The sequence below is a fragment of the Astyanax mexicanus genome, chromosome 15 (genome assembly GCF_023375975.1).
Source record: "Astyanax mexicanus isolate ESR-SI-001 chromosome 15, AstMex3_surface, whole genome shotgun sequence".
In the NCBI taxonomy this organism is placed as follows: domain Eukaryota; kingdom Metazoa; phylum Chordata; class Actinopteri; order Characiformes; family Acestrorhamphidae; genus Astyanax; species Astyanax mexicanus.
The window spans coordinates 9,234,563-9,255,565 of NC_064422.1; the positions used below are offsets into that span (position 1 = coordinate 9,234,563).

The following is a 21,003-nucleotide window of genomic DNA, read 5'->3' on the forward strand; positions in this document are numbered from 1 at the left end:
TCCGGACGGGACTAAAATTACCGGAGGACCACAGAGTTCAGAGAAAAACAGTAGATAATTCAGCCTGTAATTTTCTCTGAAGACGTTTGAGAAAAACATGCACATGTTCATTCCAGACGGGAATAAAATCACAGAAGACCCCCCCCCCCCCCCCCCATAAAAGAGAAAATTACTGAGAAACGAATCCCTCTCTCACCTTCTCAATTTTCCAAATGTAACTTTCCCTCCTGTGCTTCATGTCCACAATGACCAATGAGCTGCTCTCACTCTCTGATGACGTAATGATGAGTTCAGCTTCAGGCTCATATCTGATTCTGTTGATTGGTTCACTGTGGAGTTTTGGGCTTTGTTGGTAAGAGACCAGAGAGTTCTGGCCGCAGATGTCCTGTAAGAGTGTAGAGACAAAACAATGGTGAATTATTAGTGTTACTCTTTAACTATGATCCCAAGGGAGGTGTTTCTAATAAAGTGACCAGTTAGTGTAGGTGTAGCACGGTAGGTGCTTTTAATAAAGAGGCCAGTGAGCGGAAGAGAGTAGATGATTCTAATAAAGTAACCAGTTAGTGTAAGCAGAAAGTTTGTGTTTCTAGTAAAGTGGCCAGTGAATGCATTCACAGGGTAGGTGTTTCTAATAAAGTGTCCAGTGAGTGGAAGCACAGTACAGTAGATGATTCTGATAAAGTAACCAGTTAGTGTAAGCAGAAAGTATGTGTTTCTAGTAAAGTGGCCAATGAATGCATGCACAGGGTAGGTGTTTCTAATAAAGTGGCCAGTTATTGGAAGCACAATGTAGTCGTTTTTTTAATAAAGTGGCCAGTGAGTGGAAGTACAATTAAGGTGTTTCTAATAATGTGGCCAGTAAGTAAAAGTACAATTAAGTTGTTTCTAATAAAGTGGCCAGAGAGTTCACACTGATCAAATTCGTACTGGTAGAAACACTTGGTGGGGTTCACACTGGTTGGAACGAGTCTCAAACAGGCCTTTGTGAGGCTGCAGGAACCACAGCAAGTTCACAGCTCCTCTCTCATCCCCCCACATCAGCACACACCTCTCTCCTGGAGCCTGAGAGAAGATAATAAGCTAATGGTGAGTCAGTCAATAACAGGCTTGCAGAAACTGTGAGGGAGTGTTTATGAGCATTAAATTAAATCTTATTTAAACAGTGCCTAGCTTCGGTCGCTCAACCTACCTCGACATTGTACCAGTAACAGAGAGCAGTCGCAACATGACCGAGTCCTGCAAAACCACAGACACGATAAAACAATATAAAAAAAAAATTCAGTAAGGTTAAAAATAGCCAAAATTTATTTTTTACACACACACTCAAAATGTTCAAAATTTTGAGTGTCAGAAACTCAAAATTGCACTTTAAACAAACTTAGTTAAAGATGAACAGTGATTGTCTTTATCATGACAATTAATCATCATAATCAAAAAGGTTGTGAGGAGTGCAGGGAGAGGACGAGGAAAGCGGGTGCATTTGCGAGTATTTATTAAGAAACAGTGAAAACAAACAAACAATAAACCAAAAACTTTAACTTTTTAAGAAACACGCCGTACATTTGGACTGAAATAAAACAACCGACAACTAAAAACAGACACAAAAGGGTTGTTTATACACACAGATGGTGACAGGAAACACGAAACACCGGGGAACAGGTAACGAGGGGGCGGAGCTACAGAGGAAAACACAGGGCCATCGGAGCAGCCTGGTGGCCAATCTTCATTAATTACACATTGCATCAGTAAGAGCAGAGTGTGAAGGTTCAATTAGCAGGGTAAGAGCACAGTTCTGCTCAAAATATTGCAATGCACACAACATTATGGGTGACATACCAGAGTTCAAAAGAGGACAAATTGTTGGTGCACGTCTTGCTGGAGCATCTGTGACCAAGACAGCAAGTCTTTGTGATGCATCAAGAGCCACGGTATCCAGGGTAACGTTAGCATACCACCAAGAAGGACCAACCACATCCAACAGGATTAACTGTGGACGCTGTAAGAGGAAGCTGTCTGAAAGGGATGTTCGGGTGCTAACCCGGATTGTATCCAAAAAACCTAAAACCACGACTGATCAAATCACGGCAGAATTCAATGTGCACCTCAACTCTCCTGTTTCCACCAGAACTGTCTGTCACCACAATTAAATTATTGTAGTCTAAAACCAGGGGTTTCAGTTTCATTGTCCAACCCCTGTACTTCTACATACAGAGTAATGAATGTTGATACTTTTCACACCTTTGCATTTCCTACTGTAAACTTTTTAGGTAAAGGCAGCGTACCATACAAGTGGGATTCCTGAATGCAGGCACTGCTGGACACGTCGATCAGGTGGATGTCCCGGCTCATGGAGGCCACTGCAACCTTGTGGATGTTTGGCATGTATACAGCGTCTGTGATCCAGCCTCGGAACTGCCTCCCTGAGCCTCCAGTCTCACCAGCGCCCCCACACAACTTAACCCAGAACCAAAAGAAGAACACTGTATTACTCAGAACTGTGGTGATACAGCAGATTGTGGTGCCAGCCGCTGAGTAGCAATGACTGATATATGATTATATGATAGACACAGACATATAATAACAGGTTATAACACTCATAACACTACTTTAAAACCTCCCTGATTGTATCATATAAGACTGATAACACACCTTGCCTGTCAGTGGGCTAACACAGGCATTTTGTAAATGTAGACGACCACAAGTGGCGCTGTGTGTGCAGTTCTCTGCTCACAACATTCAGAACTGTCTATTCAGAAATTCTGAAGTACAGTGGTATAAAAAAGGTTTTGGCACCCCTGATCATTTTCACGATTTTCCTTTATAAATCATTGGTTGTGCAGATCAGCAATTTCAGTTTAATATATCATATAGCAGAAGAACACAGTGATATTTAAGAAGTGAAATTAAGTTTATAGGATTTACAGAAAGTGTGCAATAATTTCTTAAACTAAATCGCGCAAATGCATAAATTTGGGCACCAAAACAGAAACATGACATCAATATCAAGTAGATCCTCCTTTTGCAGAAATAACAGCCTCTAAACACTTCCTGTAGCTTCCAATGAGAGTCTGGCTTCTGGTTAAAGGTATTTTAAAGATGGCTACACTTATTTTTTTATTGTCTATCACACAGAAATGATCTTATATCTTATATTTTGAAACATACAAAAATTTTCTACTAGAATGTAATATCTACTAAATTACTAGTTATAATAAAAAATGGTTTGATTTTTTATAGTGTATTGTATAATGTAAATTGTGCTTATGCTTAAGCTGTATGCTAAGTTTGTAATTCTATATATTTTTTATATTATACAAATTTGGTGGAAAACTAATTTAAGTGCATAAAATGATTCTGATACGCTAGTTGTGCACTGTCATTTGCTCACAGATTTTTTTCAACTTATTAATAAAATAAATTTGAGGGGCTCCAAGTGGTCCAACAGGCTAGGCGCTGCCACTATGATCGGTAGATCGCTGAGTCCAATCGTGTTCATGTACAGTAAGTAGCTTGTCATTGGCTGCCGGAGCCCTGAGAGAGCATAATTGTTCTTGCTCTCTCTGGGTGGGTACAGTAGATGGCGCTCTTTACCCTCATCACTCCTAGGGTGATGTCGATCAGCACAAGGCATCTGTGAGCTGATGTATCAGAACCAAGTCGCTGTGATGCTACTCGGTAATGCTACATCAGCAGCAGTTCGAAAAGAGGCGGATGAGGAAGATATATAATTGTGGTGGAATGGCAATGATATAATGGTGTTATCTACATTTATGTATGTATTCATTCATATTTTTTCTTCTTACCTCCAGAGACCTGATGGCCTGAAGACTGCTGCTGTTCCACACAGTGAGTGTCCCCCCTTTGCTGATGGTGATGTAACGCAGGGGCGGTGGCTGACTCACTTCCACTATACGAGTTACTGGTTCCCGCTGGTGAGATCATTGAGAACATCATTATACTGATGACCCTGAATGATGCAGTAACAGAAACATGAAGGGTCCTGGAGAAGTGAGATGCCTGGGTTGGCCTCAACTTACCTTGACGTGTCGGCAGTGGCGTATCAGTGGATCAGAGCTGATGATGCTTTGTTTAGGCTCGGATAAGTCTTCATTATGGGCGCTTTTCTGTAGAACGTAGGTGCAAAGCTTCTCCCACCCATCACCACCTTCACAGGAGAGGTCCAGCTGAAACAGGGAACACATCTGAACACATCTGCCCTGAGAACACACACCCTCTGACCAGCCTCACAGTCTGAGTCTGATCATTAATAACGAATACAGTCATATGAAAAGGTTTGGGCACCCCTATTAATCTTAATCATTTTTAGTTCTAAATATTTGGGTGTTTGCAACAGCCATTTCAGTTTGATATATCTAATAACTGATGGGCACAGTAATATTTCAGGATTGAAATGAGGTTTATTGTACTAACAGAAAATGTACAATATGCATTAAACCAAAATTTGACCGGTCATATTAAAAAGTATATTTCCTTACTATGTTCCTCACAGTGGAAACTGACAGGTTAAGTCTCTGAGACAACTTTTTGTATTCTTCCCCTGAACAACTATGTTGAACAATCTTTGTTTTTAGATCATTTGAGAGTTGTTTTGATGAGCCCATGATGCCACTCTTCAGAGGAGATTCAAATAGGAGAACAACTTGCAATTGGTCACCTTAAATACCTTTTCTCATGATTGGATACACCTGGCTATGAAGTTCAAAGCTCAATGAGGTTAACAAACCAATTTTGTGCTTCAGTAAGTCAGTAAAAAGTAGTTAGGAGTATTCAAATCAATAAAATGATAAGGGTGCCCATACTTTTGCACCGGTCAAATTTTGGTTTAATGCATATTGCACATTTTCTGTTAGTACAATAAACCTCATTTCAATCCTGAAATATTACTGTGTCCATCAGTTATTAGATATATCAAACTGAAATGGCTGTTGCAAACCTTTAATCGCTTCTGTATGTTTCACTTGTTCTTGGAAAAAAGGAAAAAAATAAAAAAGGAAAAAGATATTCATAAAAAAAATACATTTGTTCTCCCAACTTAAAAGTTTGTATTATCTTAGATACTGATGACCAAGAATAGATTTTTAAAAAATAAAATGTAAGCTGACATCACTCAAATTCGCAACTAAGAGTTGAATTTATTTAACACTATGAGCTTCTCATACTTTTAATGACCAAAGCATTAATCAATGCCATCTTTTACAATAGTATAGCTCAGCTGTTAGTGGGCACTGTAGCCTTTAGGCAACATAAAGCCACACTCAGCTGCAGAAAAGGGTAACTTGAACTTTACTACATCCTGTCGTCATCAGCTACGTCTCATCTATGTTTTATAATGCTGCACAGCACATTGAAAAAAGTTTCTTTTTAATTTCACAGTAAGTAAATAAAAAAAAGTTGCCATTAATGGATTATAAAATTGTTAAAAGTAATTCACTGTATTACTCTATAATAAGAATAGTATTTTTATTTTTTTGTAAACAGATTAGATTATTAGAGTTTTTTAGAGTAAGTTTTGGCACACTGTAAGCAATTCCTGTTCTTTTTTTTACAGTAAATTCATACAGCAAATAACTGTTTAACAATTATATGTTGTAAAATATATAACATTATATGCATCTTGGGATGTCTTATGAATATGCCAGTTTTGTATGATGGCTGTCTGTTGTCTGTCTGGCCACAGTGATGTAGGCGAATGGGAAGGGCTATCTTAAACTGCTGTAGGCTGAATGGGTGGGGCTAAACTGCTGTAGGTTAAATGGATGGGGCTAAACTGCTGTAGGTTAAATGGGTGAGGCTAAACTGCTGTAGGTTGAATGGGTGGGGCTAAACTGCTGTAAGTTAAATGGGTGGGGCTAAACTGTTGTAGGTTGAATGGGTGAGGCTAAACTGCTGTAGGTTAAATGGGTGAGGCTAAACTTCTGTAGGTTGAATGGGTGGGGCTAAATTGCTGTAGGTTAAATGGGTGGGGCTAAACTGCTGTAGGTTGAATAGGTGGGGCTAAACTGTTGTAGGTTGAATGGGTGGGGCTAAACTGCTGTAGGTTGAATGGGTGGGGTTAAACTGCTGTAGGCTGAATAGGTGGGGCTAAATGTGTCTCCTTTAAGACCCTTACCTCATTAACCAGCTCCTCTAATGAACTGTTCCAGGACTCTTCCCCCACCTCAGCAGTCAGAGCTGTTCTGAGCTGCTCCAGGTCTGAAGAGCCAGTTTTAGAGTCCCTGACTCTCCTTTGAGAGCGGACGTTTAGAGTTCGCTGTCTGGAGAAAAAGTCCTTAAGGAGATGCAGGTGCTGAAGCTGCAATGAGTCCTGGAGACCAGCACTCCTGTCAGCGTACCTGGACACCACAGGAACCATAAAATAACATGTTATATAAATTTGATGGGAAAAAATATAAACAAAATGACAAAACTGATCAGCCAAGTCATGCCAAGTTAGCTGATGGCAAGCTGCATGACTGGGATTCAAATCAGCAATCTTCAGATCATAGTGGCAGCACTGGAGCACTTGTCACCTCTATATCGCTTTTCTAAATACACTTTGTTGCTTTAAGTAAATCAATCAAATAGAATTTGTCTGATAGTTCCACCTTAAATGCTGCTGAGGCAATACACAAGCATCAGGCTGAAAATGTGGCACTTTGAACCTTTTAGACACTTTGAGTGCCTAGGTGGAACAGAATATTTAAAATATATTATAACAGAATATTCAAAATAAGCACCTAGGTGTTGTATGTTGTTTGCAATTTCATGTACAACATGAGCAGAAATGAAATGAAAATGAGAAGATGAAAGTTAAAGCTTTATACTCTTGGCTGCAGTAGGGAGAAATTAGTTGCTCAGATGAGAAGAAAAACTTGATTATTTTTTTCTTAATTTGTCCCAGATTTTAGTGTGTAGCTGTCAGGGACTTAATAAATCCCTTATTTTTATTTAGTGCTAGTAATTGTGTCACTATGGCTCCACCTAGTGCAAGACATGGTTAAAGGCAAGGCCCTGAATTTTTATAAATATGATAGTGTGGTTCATAAATTTAAATGTATATCAGATCTTATTCAGATTTTTTTTATCTGAAAATGTATGGATGATGTGTTTTTGTTTTCAACAGCATTTTTTCACCAGAAGAAAGTTAACAAGATAAAAGCAGCATTGTCAAAATTAAAATTAGTAACTAAACTGTATAAATTAAATGTTAATTAATTAATTTAAATTAATTAAAAAAACAATACTTCATAAACACACAGCTCTGATTTGTTGGTTGAATTTAAAACCTTTTTAATGACCTTTAATGACTCTTACCGAATGGTTCTGCTGGGGATTTCCTCCTCATACACTCTCCATGGGTCGTCTTTGGCCCGGTCATCCATATCACCAAACCCTAAAGATGGATCCTCTCTGGTATTAGGCTGACTGTGATGTTCCTCTGGTCACCTCGCTGTTGGAGGAGGGATGTTGTAGCTTTCCAAAAGCTGAAAATCTCTGAAATCTCTTTTTAACACATAGTTATTCCTTCGCACCAACACACTAGTTATTCAGCGACTCTCTCTCCCTGATCTCAGAGCGTTTACTCTTCTGTTTCTCCCCCAGGCTGAGCATTCCCAATGGCAGCAGCTCAAACAACAAGGAACCAGTGGTCAGCTTTCCAGATTAATCATCCATCAATCACCAAGGTAATCTCACACAACAAAGATCCAGCTGGAGCCAACACTGTGTTCACCAGTCACACACATTGATCACTGTAATGCACTGTTAGATTCCTTTTCAGTGTTTTTCCCATCCCATCCAAGCTGATAAACCATGGAAGGGCCCATATATCAGGAAAGCAATAATAAATAAGGTTTAGTGTAGGACAGCCAGTCAGAACTGAGCAAAACTGGATAACATACCTCTGAAGAATGTCAGCTTTGAGTAAATGTTCCACCAAGAAAATATTAATGATAGACTAAGAATGATTTCAAGTTATCCCGGTCATTGTACCAATGATATGACAAGCCATGCCTCAAGAAATAATATAAACATATTAGTACATATAAGCATTTCTGACATAGAAATCCCACAGAATCAGCAAAAGCTTCTAATAAACATACAGTAACATATGAAGTGTTCACATTGGTGGCAAATTAAATAAGCAGATTCTTAAATCTCTTTAAATCTCTTAAATCTACCTCATGGAAAATTAATACATTAAATGGTTATTACTAACCCTTTCAGACCCAATTTTCCATTGCAATGGACATTATAGGTCTGCAATTTAGCAATCTGTAGCCTAGCCGTCAACCGAGCACCTCACAGTTTGATTTAGGGCGTGTCAGTGTGTCTTTGCTATCGTAATGACGGGAAAAGTATGTGTGCTTCTTGAAACGTGCAAAAAGCATGTACTAATTATTTTAATTTATCATGGCTGTGTTCATTGCTGTGTCTGCATTATGAATAAAAAGGCCTATTTTTATTGTGGTCATGGCTTCACCATTACTGTAAAGTAATGGCCCCTAAGGTGACAGCATGTTAAAAATAAAATAATGCGTGGCCATGACTTATTAAGGCGTGGAAATAAGAACCTCACTTTTTTTTTTACATGATATCACAGGCTCTGTTTAATAGAGACAGTTAGCTAGTATTACAATGTGTTCCTCTAATGTGTTTATGTATTCTGACAAATATATAATCTAATAATCTATGTTATACTAATCTGTAACATAATGTGCACCACGTATTGTTAAATGCAGAAAATGCAACAAAAAATAATAATAATAAAAAAAGCGTTTTTATCTAAATTAAAGACTACTACTATGTTGTTTTGTGGCTGTACTACATGTCCCAGAATGCAGCGCGGCCCCGTAGCTGCCTAAGTTCCTGGATACATGTCAACTGCTAGCCAGCAAAGCTGTAAACAGCGGCAACTGTTAAAACATTAGAACCGCAGGGATGTCGCTCAGCTTTATAGAGTAAGAACTGCTTATTTATACATTTATTTGACTTATTTTAATCTATTTTAGCGTGTTCTAGAGACTGTTGTAGCTCGCTGGCTAGCACAATAGCTAACTGAGCTAGCTAACAACAAATTAATGCTAGCTAGCTTAACTAGCTAACCCTAACTGTCTAACTTTTGTGTAATTGGAGTTATTTTACTACATGTTTGTATTTTATTAATGAATAATGAAGCCATGTGTAATACAGGCTTAATAAGATGAACTAAAGTTTGCCTTTTACTTCACTATCTTGTTATATGAATGATTCTGTCCACCTTAAATTCTGCAGCAGTTACATTAGGGGGATTCAGAAGTCAGAATGTAAAGGCTCAGAAACACTAAAGCATTTAAGGTGGAACGGACAATTGCAAAAATAAGCAATTATTATGTATTTATAAAAGGTTAAGGGTTAATTAATTGGTCTAAAGTAACTAAGTACCTAATAGAAGCGTTTCATACCGTTTTATACACACAATATCGTGACACAATAATATCATTATTTTCTGTGAAAGGTTTTTTTTTGGTATATCTGTCTATGTTTGCAGTTTATATGCATGTCTTAAATGTTCTGTACTTTAGTATTATGGTGTTTATTTTGGTACATTACATTATTGTTATGTTAAATTTTGTTTTTATGTTGACATGATTTTGTTATTACATTTAAAAACTAAATAAAATTGTAAAATAAAAAATGTCCAAGCATTTGACTGGTAACGTTACTGTATTTAGTTGCAGTAATAAGGATTTAAAATTTTTGTTTTGTCATATTGCCAAGAATATTGTAACTGCAAAAAATATCCTAAAATATATCTTATTATTATTTTAGGGCCATATCATCCACCCTAAGTAACTAATAGCCTTGTTTGATTATAATCAATTACAACAACTCACATAAACTAAATATAAATGCTTGGGTTTTAAATGTAATGTAATATAATGCATGTTGCAACATAACAGTGCATTGAGCACCCCTTCCCCTCTTGTAGTTGCATCTAGAAGCATGTTGTTGATTTGAATTTAAATCCTTTTTGAACATCTTCAACGTGACCCTTTGCTCCTTCTGCAATCATGATGATTGCATTTACATTAGAGATGGAGAAAATTCTGCATGCAGTCTATTGGCTGGAGATGCAGCTCAGATCAGACACCAATATTATAATAAGACTGAGGTGAAGATGTTTTTTTTTTTTCCCCTCAAATACAATATTCTCTTTTTGTCTTTTGTCTTTTTGCAGCTCTGTATGTGAGTGAGGGAGCTTGTCTGTTGATGGAGGACTTCAGGCGGGCCTACATGCAGCTCTGTAAGGAGGCTGGGGTGGAGCCCCAGGAGTCAGTCCTGGCTCAACTGCAGGGGACGCGAGCGGCAGCTGGAGGAACCAGGCTGGACCTAAGTGGTCAGAGTCTGACCGTGGAGTCTTGTGCCGTGCTGGGAAGGACGCTGCAGAAGGACACGCTGTTCACTGAGCTCGGCCTCAGTGACTGCATGCTTAGTGAAGAAGGTGAGTCTAAACTGACCTTATTACTGCTTATTACTTTACCTTTTAGACCTCTAATCTTCTCTTCACTGCTGAAACTGAGACTCGGTCCAGACATGTTAAGCTAAAGAGCTAAAGGCTAAAGCTGTTTCCATGTGGGTCAGCCAGACGTCTTCCTGTAGCAGTTTTCTCCAGTTTCCAAGAATCTTTTGAAGGTGTAGGAAACAGTACTCACCACTCTCTGGCTTCATCTGTAATTTGTCTAAAGACTGAAAGACTTCTACTTTCAATAGTTACAGAGTTCTCTGCTTTTCTTTGTCTTTTTCTAGTTATTATGATGATGAAAGTGTGAATGTGCTGTGTGAGTGTGTAAATGCTGCAGTAGAGAGTGCAGTAACATCATCTGTTCCGTCACTGCTTTACTACAGACAATTTTCTTTGCCATTTACCATCTGTAAGCTGTTAACAAATAAATTGTTTGCTAAAAATCACACACTCCTTTTTAAACAACATATGACTTTTATACTTTTTTAGTTTTTCATTCATTTTTTTCTCTTAAAGGTCCTGGCAGTTTACTAGAATTTTTTTTACACTGGATTAAAAAGCTTAAATGTCAAAAATAAAGGGGAAAAATTGCGGAGTTCTAAACTTTTGATCAGTAGTGTATATACGGATGGTGTCTCAGAGGAAGATCAGCTAGATGTAGATGCAGAGGATCCTTATGGTTCAATTTTTTTTACAGCGATTTTATAATACTGTTCTAATAGGTCTTAAATGCTCAATGAATGCTTGTTTAATTTTAAGGGATAAATTAAAGTACCTGTAGTAGATAAAAAAAAATTAAAATACTGGAAAAATATAAAATATGGCCCTATAACTTATTTAACATTGGCATTGGCATATTATCTTAAACAATTTGAAGGACAAATAGATTGCTCTGATGTATATAATCAGTACCATCTGTTCTGGATCTGCGTTTACAGGTGCCAAGCTTTTCCTGAGTGGGCTGTGTTCCAATACCACAGTAAAAGTCCTGGATCTTAAGGTAAGATCATAGTCATGGACTTTAAAATAGCCATTTCCTTTAATAGAATGTGCTTTTTTAAAATTAATTTATTAATGCATGCGAAAAGGGAATTTAATATGTTTTATGTTTGCAAGTACAGCACACTGAAATGTTAATGATGAAATGCTAATGATCATCAAATTCTTTAATATTAATAATTGTAAAATTCCTTAGGGGAATAACTTAAGAGGAGCCGGAGCAGAAGCTTTGGGGAAATTGTTGGTGAGGAATAAGACGTTACGAAGGTGAATGCCCATGTTTTACATTAAAAAGCACTATAGTTATACTCTAACTATAGTACCAGCTTAACAATTGTAAAGAGACAGACTCACTCATCAGGTTTCTGATTTTGCTGTTTGTATGTATAACGTCTGCTTCTTGTTCACAGGCTTGTTTTGGAGTGGAATGCTCTCGGGATGTGGGAAGAGGGGTTTTCTATATTCTGTGAGGGTCTCGCATCTAACAGTTGCCTCACTCAGCTAGACCTGCGTAACAATCAAATCAACCATCAGGGGGCAGCTGAGCTTGCCTTAGCTCTGAAACGAAACTCTGTCCTCCAAGAGCTTGGTGAGTGTTTACAGACAGGCATTATCGGACATCCCCACGTTTTGTGATCTCTAATACAGGAGTTTTGAAGCTTTGACTCCTCATAGCTCACCTGTTCATAACAAGAAAACATATCTGCTCACAAGAAAAAAAGTTTTTTTTTGTATATATATTTTATTTATTTCTTATTTCATACTTAAGAGCTGACACTAAATGTAAAATCTGAACAATAGATTAGAAATTATATCTTCTATTTGTGTTCAGTCACAGAAAGTATGTTTTTTTTAGGCTCCTACTCCTAAATTCATATTTTAAGCCTTTGATTTTTGGGTTGTACTTTTAATTTATTTTTTCTGAGGAACAGTATCACCATTCTTGGTTAAAAAAAAAATCACAGCTGAGATTTTTAAATCTGATGGTGTTTATTTTGCCAAATTACATTACTTCTGCAATATATTTTTTGTATATATAATGTTCATATTTTTAACGTGATTGAGGTTTAAATTTTTACTATACAATTTTTTTCCAACATACATTTCTTTGACTCTCCTACTGGATGCAAAACATTTGCTACTTTTTAAACTCCTCGTTTTTAATCAGAGGTGTGGTGTAGACAGATTTTCACTTAAAAAATCTGCAGCAGCATTAGAATAAAGGATGCGTCTCAGCTGATTGACTACATTTGGGATATGTTTAAATAGATTTATGTGTGTATGTCTGTGTTTGAGGCAGATCTGCGGTGGAATAACATTGGCCTCCTGGGAGGTCGAGCCTTGATGGACGCTCTGCAGCAGAACCGCTCTCTCCTCCAGCTGGAGATGGCCGGCAACAACATCCCCAGTGACATCCTCAGATCCATCGGTCAGACAAATACAGCAGATACAAGTAGATTTACTGTTTCTTCATTTTCTGCTAAAGAAGTCAGTCAGCCAAGACAGCGATAGTTACAGTATCGACTTTTTGTAAAATTAATGGACATGTCCTCTATCATTTGTGTTGACCTTGATATTGCTCATTGTGTTTACTCAGCAAGGAGAGCCAGTAATGTGAATTATTTATTTAAATTGGTATTTATATGCTCCATTTTAATATATTAAAAACAACCACAATGATCCTCCAGATAGTTGAAGTTAAGTCAGTTCTCAGTATTGATTGAACAAACAGGACACAGCTTCATTTAAACCCTTTTTAACTCTCTCCAGAGCAGTCTATGGAGCACAGCTCAGATCGTCAGTCCACTATGAGAGAGAGCCGCTCTAGAACCCATGTGCTCAGCAAGGAGATCCAGATCTTAAAGGAGGAGAAGGGACGGCAGGTCAGTTCTGCTGGGAGTTGTAGTTTGGAGACTAAAATGTTGTCTACTTGTTGACACTAATGCTCTATTTTTTTATTTTTAGTTTCTAAGCCTCATGGAGACCATTGATAAACAAAAGGATGAAATGGGGAGAAGCAGCAGGTCAGTCTTAAATTAGGTTAAATTTAAATATACAGCTTTGGAAAAAAAATAAGAGACCACTTATTATTATGAGTTAAGAGTTTATTTTATGAGTTTCTTTGATTTTACCAAATTGAAAACCTCTGGAATATAATCAAGAGGAAGATTGATGACCGCAAGCCATCAAACCAAACTGAACTGCTTGAAATTTTGTACCAGGAGTAAAGGCATAAAGTTATCCAAAAGCAGTGTGTAAGACTGGTGGAGGAGAACATGATGTCCAGATGCATGAAAACGGTGATTAAAAACCAGGTTTATTCCACCAAATATTGATTTCTGAACTTTTTATGAAACTTTATGAATATGAACTTGTTTTCTTTGCATTATTTAAAATCTGAAAGCTCTGCATCTTTTTGGTTATTCCAGCCTTTTCTCATTTTCTGCAAAGAAATGCTCTAAATTACAATATTTTTATTTGGAATTTGGGAGAAATGTTGTCTGTAGTTTATAGAATAAAACAACAATGCTCATTTTACTCAAACTTATACCTATAAATAGCAAAATTAAAAAAACTGACTCAGAAACTGAAGTGGTCTCTTATTTTTTTCCAGAGCTGAATGTGTCCTTGTTGTTAATGGTTTGATATTGGGATTAATCATTACTGCTGGGAATTTACAACTCAGTTCAACTCTGCTTGTGTGTGTGTTATTACTACTGATGAACATCTCACTCAAATTCTTCTAAACTTCTGGTCAGACGTTTTAGGATACCACTATTTTTTAGTAGTCTGGTAGCAGTGCTGCATGTTTTAGAATCTTTAAATATCATAGCCTTATCTTTCAGAAACTCATCCATTCGCGTGGGCCAACTTCAGGAAGCTCTGAGCGAACGGAAATCAACCGTGAATGCCCTCACAGCCAAGTAAGCACACTCCCACACTGTCTAGCCACTCCCACCCTGACAAAATACAAAACTGTTTAAATGTAAAACAGAGAAAACAGATTTTCTATTTAATTAATATATGTTACTTAAAATATCTAGCATAAGATTACATGTTTTTATACCCCCTCCCCCTTTCCCTCATAGTAAGTCTGTGTGGATTGTTCCCATTTCTGTTTGCACATGAAGACACTGCAATTTAACTCCTTATTAATTCCTTATTATAAACCTGCTCAATCTTTGTGAATGGGATCAAGTCTCAGCCACAAGTTTTCTATTAGATCGAGGGAATCGAGTGGAATAAAACGCTATCTGAAAAGTGGTTAAATTTAACTCTAAAGTGTTTAATCAACAAATTAATTTTTACGGTGTGGAACAGTGTTGTAGTGTGTGTATGCACTGTTCTGTAATAGACGGCGTGTGGTTTGTTGTTTTGACTGAACAGGCTGCAGATGACGGAGGCGGCTCTAGCGATGTCTGAGCAGAAGGTCAATAACCTGGGAGACCTGCTGACCAGAGTGAAGCTGGAGAAGACTGAGCTTATGGAGAGACACTCCAAAGATATAAAGAAACATCAAGAGGTTCTGCAGTCTAGTTTCATTTCAGTTTTCCTCTCAGCTCAGCAAAGTTATGCTGGATTTCAGTGTGTAGCCTGCTTCTTGGTATATTATAAGGCTTAGCTTCTATTACTTAGCTACATTATTCTTGCATATCCTTGTAGCTCTAGTTTTAAAACTACAGAAGCGTTTATTTATTTTAATGTTGACGATTATGGCTAACAGGCAATGAAAACACAAAAATCAGTGTTTCAGAAAATTATAATATTATATAGGACTAATTGGTACTTTTGGTAGTGTGGGCAGTGTGCCAAGTCCTGCTGGAAAATGAAATCCGCATCTCCATAAAAGTTGTCAGTAGCAGAGGGAAGCATGAAGTGCTGTAAGATTTCTCAGGAAAACCAAACTGCGCTGACTTTAGACTTGATAATAAAACACACTGGATCAACACCAGCAGATGACATGTCTCTCCAATTTGTAGGATAACGTCCTGCATGAAGGAAAGCTTTTGAGGGAGGTGAACAGTCTTTCTGAGAAGAACCACCAGTTAAAGAACAAGGTACAGGAGCTGAAAGTAGTATGTTTTTGTTTGCACTTGTTTTGTGGTGTGTGTGTGTGTTAATGTGATGTGTGTATTCTTGTGCTAGCTAGAAGAGCGTGAGCGACGCTGCAAATCTCAGCAAGATCAAATCTTTGAGCTGAAGCAAGAGCTCACAAACTCCACTGCAGAGCTGAAACTACGCTTAGCCCAGGCTGAAGGTACCATCATCTCACATCTTCTTGTCTCTCTCTTTAACACATTCACACACACTCACACACTCACACACACACACACACACACAGTATCTCAGACAGATGTTGTTTCATCAGGGTGCTTTCTTAACAGAGCGCTTGGACATGGAGAAGAGAAGAGCCAAGCAGGCTCTTGAAGACATGGACAGTTTACGGCAGAAAGAGGTAATTCCATAAGCAACACCCAAGCAACCACATAAGAGACCACTTAAAGCAATATTATGGCCTAATCCCATTTCTCTTTGCAGCAATTAATATTATTATCCATTTCTCTGTGATGGTTAGCTGAATTTAGCTTTTATTAGCTTTTATTTTATTTTATTTTGTTTTTTCATTCCACCTTAAATTCTGAAGCCTCTGTCATCTGTTGCACCATTTAAAATGGAACGGGGACTATTAGAGATTTCCTAATTCTTTTCATGAAAAAAATGTTCATAAACAAAACATTGAAACTACACATTAAACTATAGTAATATAGTGATTATGATCTTTTTTTAATGAGGAAAATACTAAAATTGATGTGTTTCTTGATTAACTGGTACCACCATCTTTCCAGTGGCTCTCTGTTTAAAGTGGTCCTTACGGTCATGAAAAACCTGAAAAAAGTCAGGGAATTTAAAGTTTTGAAAAAAATATAAATACCCAGAAAGTTTTGGAATATTCATGGAAATTTGGTCTACAAGTCTTTGTGATTCTGTTTATCGATGGAGAAAATCTATTTTGAGCTAACAAAATCTGTCAGCTCAGAGTTAATTCAGTAATTTAGCCCTACATAATGGAGCTCTGAGGATCTGACTCACATTTTATTATTAAAGGTTGTTTTAGATTCATTTTAGACCTACTATAATGAATTTTGATTATAGTTTTAGTTGATTTTTGAAAGTTGATAGATTTAGTTGATTGTTTGATCATAAAAATTTGCCTTGTAATGAAAAAAGTAATGAAAAATCATGGAAATTTATTGGTTAAAAAGTGTATGAACCCTGCAGCCCCCATCAAACTCCAGCTGATGCAGCTTTAACCAACATCACACTATTAGTTTGGCTAGAGAGCACCGTCTACCCACCCCTGAAAGAGCACAGCCAATTGTACTCTCTCAGACTCCGGCTGCTGATGGCAAGCGTTATGATTCAGGATTCAAACTGGCGATCCTCAGACTTTTGTTTAAGCATAAAACAATTAATTGTAGTAATACCCACAAATAATCTTTTTTATGTGTAGGTAGATCACATTAACAGGCATCTGGAAGAAAGTGAGAGAGCTCTACAAGATCGTATTCTCAAACTGGAGGGTCAGCGGATCCAGCTGGAGGAGGCAAGATTAAATCACCTTTTAGAACTTTTGACCTGGACTAAATGCTTTATGAGAGAGACAGAATTTACTTAGTTTTGAGCTGACCATCTTGCTTTATTTTCACGCAGGAGCTGAGCCGAGTGAAGGCCGCTATAGTGACGGAGAGAGCACAGGCAGAGGAAGAGCTCGGGAAAGTGAGAACGCAAGTGCGGCTGGAGGAGGTACAGAGCTCCACCAATAGAGCTGAATTACCCCTATAGACTGATATAGGCTAAATGTGTGGGGCTAAAGTGCTGTAGGCTGGAAAGGAGTCAAGGGTCAATATTTAATTGAAGATTGTATAGCTCTGGAGCAAAAATAAGAGATCACTTCAGTTTCTAAAACATTTGTTGTTTTATTCTATAAACTAAACACAACATTTCTACCAAATTCCAAATACAAATATTGTCATTTATATAGAGCATTTATATGCAGAAGTTGAGAAATGGCTGAAATAACAAAAAAGATGCAGAGCTTTCAGACCTTATATAATGCAAAGAAAACAAGTTCATATTCATCAAGTTTGAGAGTTGAGAAATCAATATTTGGTGGAATAATAACCCTGGTTTTAATCAAAATTTATATGCATCTCGGCATGTTCTCCTCCACCAGTCTTACACACTGCTTTTGGATAACTTTATGCCTTTACTCCTGGTGCAAAAATTCAAGCAGTTCAGCTTGATTTGATAATCCATTTTAATTTTAATTATGTTCCAGAGGTTTTCAATTTGGTAAAAAGTGGTCTCTTATTTTTTTTCCAGAGCTGTTTATTTATAGTTCTTCAAATTGGATGTTATTCATGACTGTGTCTCCAACCCTGCAGCAGCAGCATCTGAGCAGCATGGAGGAAAAGCTCCGGAATGCCCGCCAGGCCCGGGACGAGGCTCAGAGCCACTGCACCCAGCAGAAGCAGACCATCGCTGAGCTGCATGCACGTACAGGCCAGCAGAGCATCGAGATGGACGCCCTGCGCCGCAGAATAGACGAGCAACAGCAGGTGCTTTACATTAGGCTTAAAGTTTTGAAAGTCATAATTAAATGTATTTAATTAGCTGGAGCTGTGAGGCTTATTTGTGCACGCCAGCATGTCCAAAACAAGACACTAAAATTATGCCTGTAAAAAATTATTTGAGTACCTCATGTGACAGTTAAGGGCTTTATATCTCATCTTATGTTCCAATTTTGGTCCTTTGGTCTGGATTATGGTTCCCTGCACATTTTACCTGCTTATTTGGTTTGAGAGACTGTAACAGGCTTAATAAGCTGATCAGAAAGTGTGCGTCTGTGATGAGTGGGAGAGTGGACAGATGTCGGGGAGATAGTGGAGAAAAGGGTGAGGTGTCTGATGCAACAGCTGAACAACTGCAGACACCCTCTGCATGAGACCTTGGCAGCTCAGACAAGCAGAGGCTTCTCTCACTGCGGTGTAGAACTACAAGTTTCAAAATATCCTTCATTCCTGCTGCTATAAGACTGTATAACATCAGCTATTGACAGTCTGCTCTGTTATTACTATGTGTTTTTTGTCATTAGTAGTTGTCTTGTGTTCTGTGATGTACTTCTGCACTTGTGTGTAGTTTATTTTTGTATATGTTTGCTGCTGAACAAATGAATTTCCCCATTGGGGATTAATAAAGTGAAGTCAAGTCAAGTCAAGTATCCTGACACTGTTCTGCTGCTTGTAGGAGCTGTCTGGGAAGGAGCAGGAGAAGATGGCGGAGGTGGCGCGGGTCAGGGTGGAGCTGCAGGAGCAGATTGGCCACCTTCAGGCTGAGAGGACGGCTCAGAGCAGCCTGAAGGAGAAGATCGCTGCTCTGGAGAGAGAAATGAAGGGTAAAACCAGATTAGTAAAGGCTGTTTAAAAAAAATGGCAGGAAATGCTTGATTACAGGATTTGCTTGGCTAACTAGATGATAGGATTTTGGCTTTTGCTCATGAATATTCCTATATGCAAACATATTGCCTCTGATTGGCTAACAGCACTTCGATACCAGGATGCACGGACGAGATGGAAAACAGTATAAATAAAGACATTTTTGCACTAATAACTGTTTTTGCAATGGGTTGGCTGAGCCGCAGCAGAGTTGGAACAAAACCCTGGGGTGGATTTTTACTTTTAACTAGTGTAAACAGAACTGTTTTTAACAGACACCTACCTATCTCAATTGGACTTCGCTGGTGGTGTTCCATAGACAACCATGCTAACCATTCTAACTCTGAATTACTGGGTAAAGCATAAAACACTGATGTGTTATTCGCACAAATAACACAGGAATGAACTGCATGCTGTTCCTAGCGCTGTTAGCTCCTATCTGATGAGACAGCGTCGCTGCCCGGCTTCAGCTCTGCCTGTGGGCGATCGCGAGCCAAGGTGGGCGGGGCCATGAATACTAGTTCACGGGTTGATGTAGACACGGTGCTTTTCCTGATCGACTTGTTTTTCTGAATATTTTCTTTACTAGCTGCTGTAGACAGTGGAGGTTGAGAAAGAGTTTCATGTGCAGCATCATAAACAACTCAGAGAGACTTACTGTATTTCACAAACAAGAAAAACAAGAAAAAGTGAATTTTAACAGAAGGTCACATTTAAGACCGCTGTAACACTTTCTGTATGGTTAATAAAACACTCTACTTCATTTATCTTGTGTTTATTCTAATATTATGCACTGTAGTATTTTGTATTTGAAGAGTATAGTTTATTTGTTTTGCAGCACTTAGTACCTCCCACCGCGAGGCTCTTCTGGATAAAGAGAGTGAGATATCGTCTCTGCTGGAGCGTCTGCGCATGAAGGAGGGCGAGATTCAGCGCATGCGTGAAGACGAGGCACAGAGGGCCAGCTTCCTTCAGAACGCTATCCTTACGTACGTCCAGGGCTCCACGCTGGGACACCTCAGTCCCAAAAAATAACCCGCTGGAGACAGAGACACGGACCAATTCAAGCTAGACTCCTACACATGAACTATCTCCAGTTTCCTCCATAAATACACCTGGGTGGTCTTATTGTGTCTTATGAATTTGTACATTGTAAATACGATGACATATCACACAGCTATAAAGATGAGATATCATTTAGAGCATTATATTGGTCCTTTCATCGTGGAATGTTTACATGCTGTAAAGCAGAGCTGGTGTTTTCAAACAGTACAGTCACAGCGATGATATTCTTACCGATATGCATATATCTTTGGTATATCTGTGGTATTATGATTTTTTTTTTCTCTTCAACATGAATAAATTATTTTATTAAACCTCTTCACCCTAACCAGCCGATATCTCAGGATAAGCCATTTCAAGCAAGGCTTTTTTGGAACAAATGCAACAAATAATATTTAATCCATATTTTGGACAAAAACTGAGAGAGAAATAGAGAGTTTTGAATTTTCTGTTGTTTGCTGGTAGTGAATGAAAGACAGGTCAAGATTTTTGCTATTTTATACTTGAATATTTCTTGTATTGTTTTTACACAATAAAATGTTTACAAAAAAATGAGAATGGCATGTGTGGTAAAAACAATTACTTTTGTTCTCATGTAAACGCACAAAATGTGCTTTCAGTGGATGATTTTTCAGTTTTGCCCTGACTGTAACACTTAACATTTTTTTTGGTAAATAATTTATTTGGATTACAAGAGTATCTCACCAGTAAACATACATATAATATAACTACTGAAGGTAAACAATAGATCAATTCTACTTTTTAAATATGATCCTTCATAAACCAAATAGTAAATGTCTGCAGATTCTGCAACCATTTTATTTGCACAGTGGGTGCGTCTCTCTATCTCATTTACTTAACATCAGTGTGCAGTCAAGCCCCTCAGTTTTATTTAATATTGTTTTAATTTTTAATGAGCCTGATTTTTTTTTGTGTGCAATG

General features: G+C 38.0%; 2 protein-coding genes across 4 annotated transcripts in view; one reads left to right on the forward strand and one right to left on the reverse strand.

Moving 5' to 3' along the window:
• The window catches only part of LOC103044175 (WD repeat-containing protein on Y chromosome), a 31,480-nt gene extending 23,722 nt beyond the window's left edge, over nucleotides 1-7,758 (reverse strand). The window contains exons 1-8 of the mRNA XM_022669302.2: nucleotides 7,315-7,758; nucleotides 6,131-6,353; nucleotides 4,038-4,184; nucleotides 3,804-3,929; nucleotides 2,283-2,454; nucleotides 1,190-1,236; nucleotides 928-1,062; nucleotides 197-385 (exon numbers count right to left, since the gene is read on the reverse strand). Coding sequence (XP_022525023.2) covers nucleotides 197-385; nucleotides 928-1,062; nucleotides 1,190-1,236; nucleotides 2,283-2,454; nucleotides 3,804-3,929; nucleotides 4,038-4,184; nucleotides 6,131-6,353; nucleotides 7,315-7,382 — 1,107 coding nt within the window. The 5' untranslated portion in view covers nucleotides 7,383-7,758. The remainder of the gene's footprint in view (nucleotides 1-196; nucleotides 386-927; nucleotides 1,063-1,189; nucleotides 1,237-2,282; nucleotides 2,455-3,803; nucleotides 3,930-4,037; nucleotides 4,185-6,130; nucleotides 6,354-7,314) is intronic.
• Nucleotides 7,759-8,848: 1,090 nt separating this feature from the next.
• Nucleotides 8,849-20,603, forward strand: lrrc45 (leucine rich repeat containing 45). Of its 3 annotated transcripts, none has more exons than XM_022669299.2 (18): nucleotides 8,849-8,960; nucleotides 10,220-10,483; nucleotides 11,443-11,504; nucleotides 11,700-11,770; nucleotides 11,914-12,092; nucleotides 12,804-12,956; nucleotides 13,274-13,386; nucleotides 13,469-13,527; nucleotides 14,350-14,427; nucleotides 14,891-15,026; nucleotides 15,484-15,561; nucleotides 15,650-15,761; nucleotides 15,889-15,959; nucleotides 17,016-17,108; nucleotides 17,216-17,308; nucleotides 17,950-18,123; nucleotides 18,812-18,959; nucleotides 19,838-20,602. In XM_022669299.2, exons 2-18 carry the CDS (start codon nucleotides 10,252-10,254, stop codon nucleotides 20,032-20,034), a joined length of 2,049 nt encoding a protein of 682 aa, XP_022525020.2. In that variant the 5' UTR covers nucleotides 8,849-8,960; nucleotides 10,220-10,251; the 3' UTR covers nucleotides 20,035-20,602. The 3 variants fall into 3 exon arrangements, with proteins under 3 accessions (XP_022525020.2, XP_022525022.2, XP_049320283.1); XM_022669301.2 differs by having other exon boundaries at nucleotides 12,804-12,932; nucleotides 19,838-20,601; XM_049464326.1 differs by lacking the exon at nucleotides 8,849-8,960 and having other exon boundaries at nucleotides 10,225-10,483; nucleotides 19,838-20,603.
• Nucleotides 20,604-21,003: the final 400 nt, after the last annotated feature.

Coding starts and splice junctions, on each gene's coding strand:
- lrrc45 (XM_022669299.2), top strand. CDS start 10,252: ATGGAGGACTTCAGGCGGGCCTACATGCAGCTCTGTAAGGAGGCTGGG. Junction 17,109..17,215: donor AGCGGATCCAGCTGGAGGAG/GCAAGATTAAAT, acceptor ATTTTCACGCAG/GAGCTGAGCCGAGTGAAGGC. Junction 18,124..18,811: donor GAATAGACGAGCAACAGCAG/GTGCTTTACATT, acceptor TGCTGCTTGTAG/GAGCTGTCTGGGAAGGAGCA.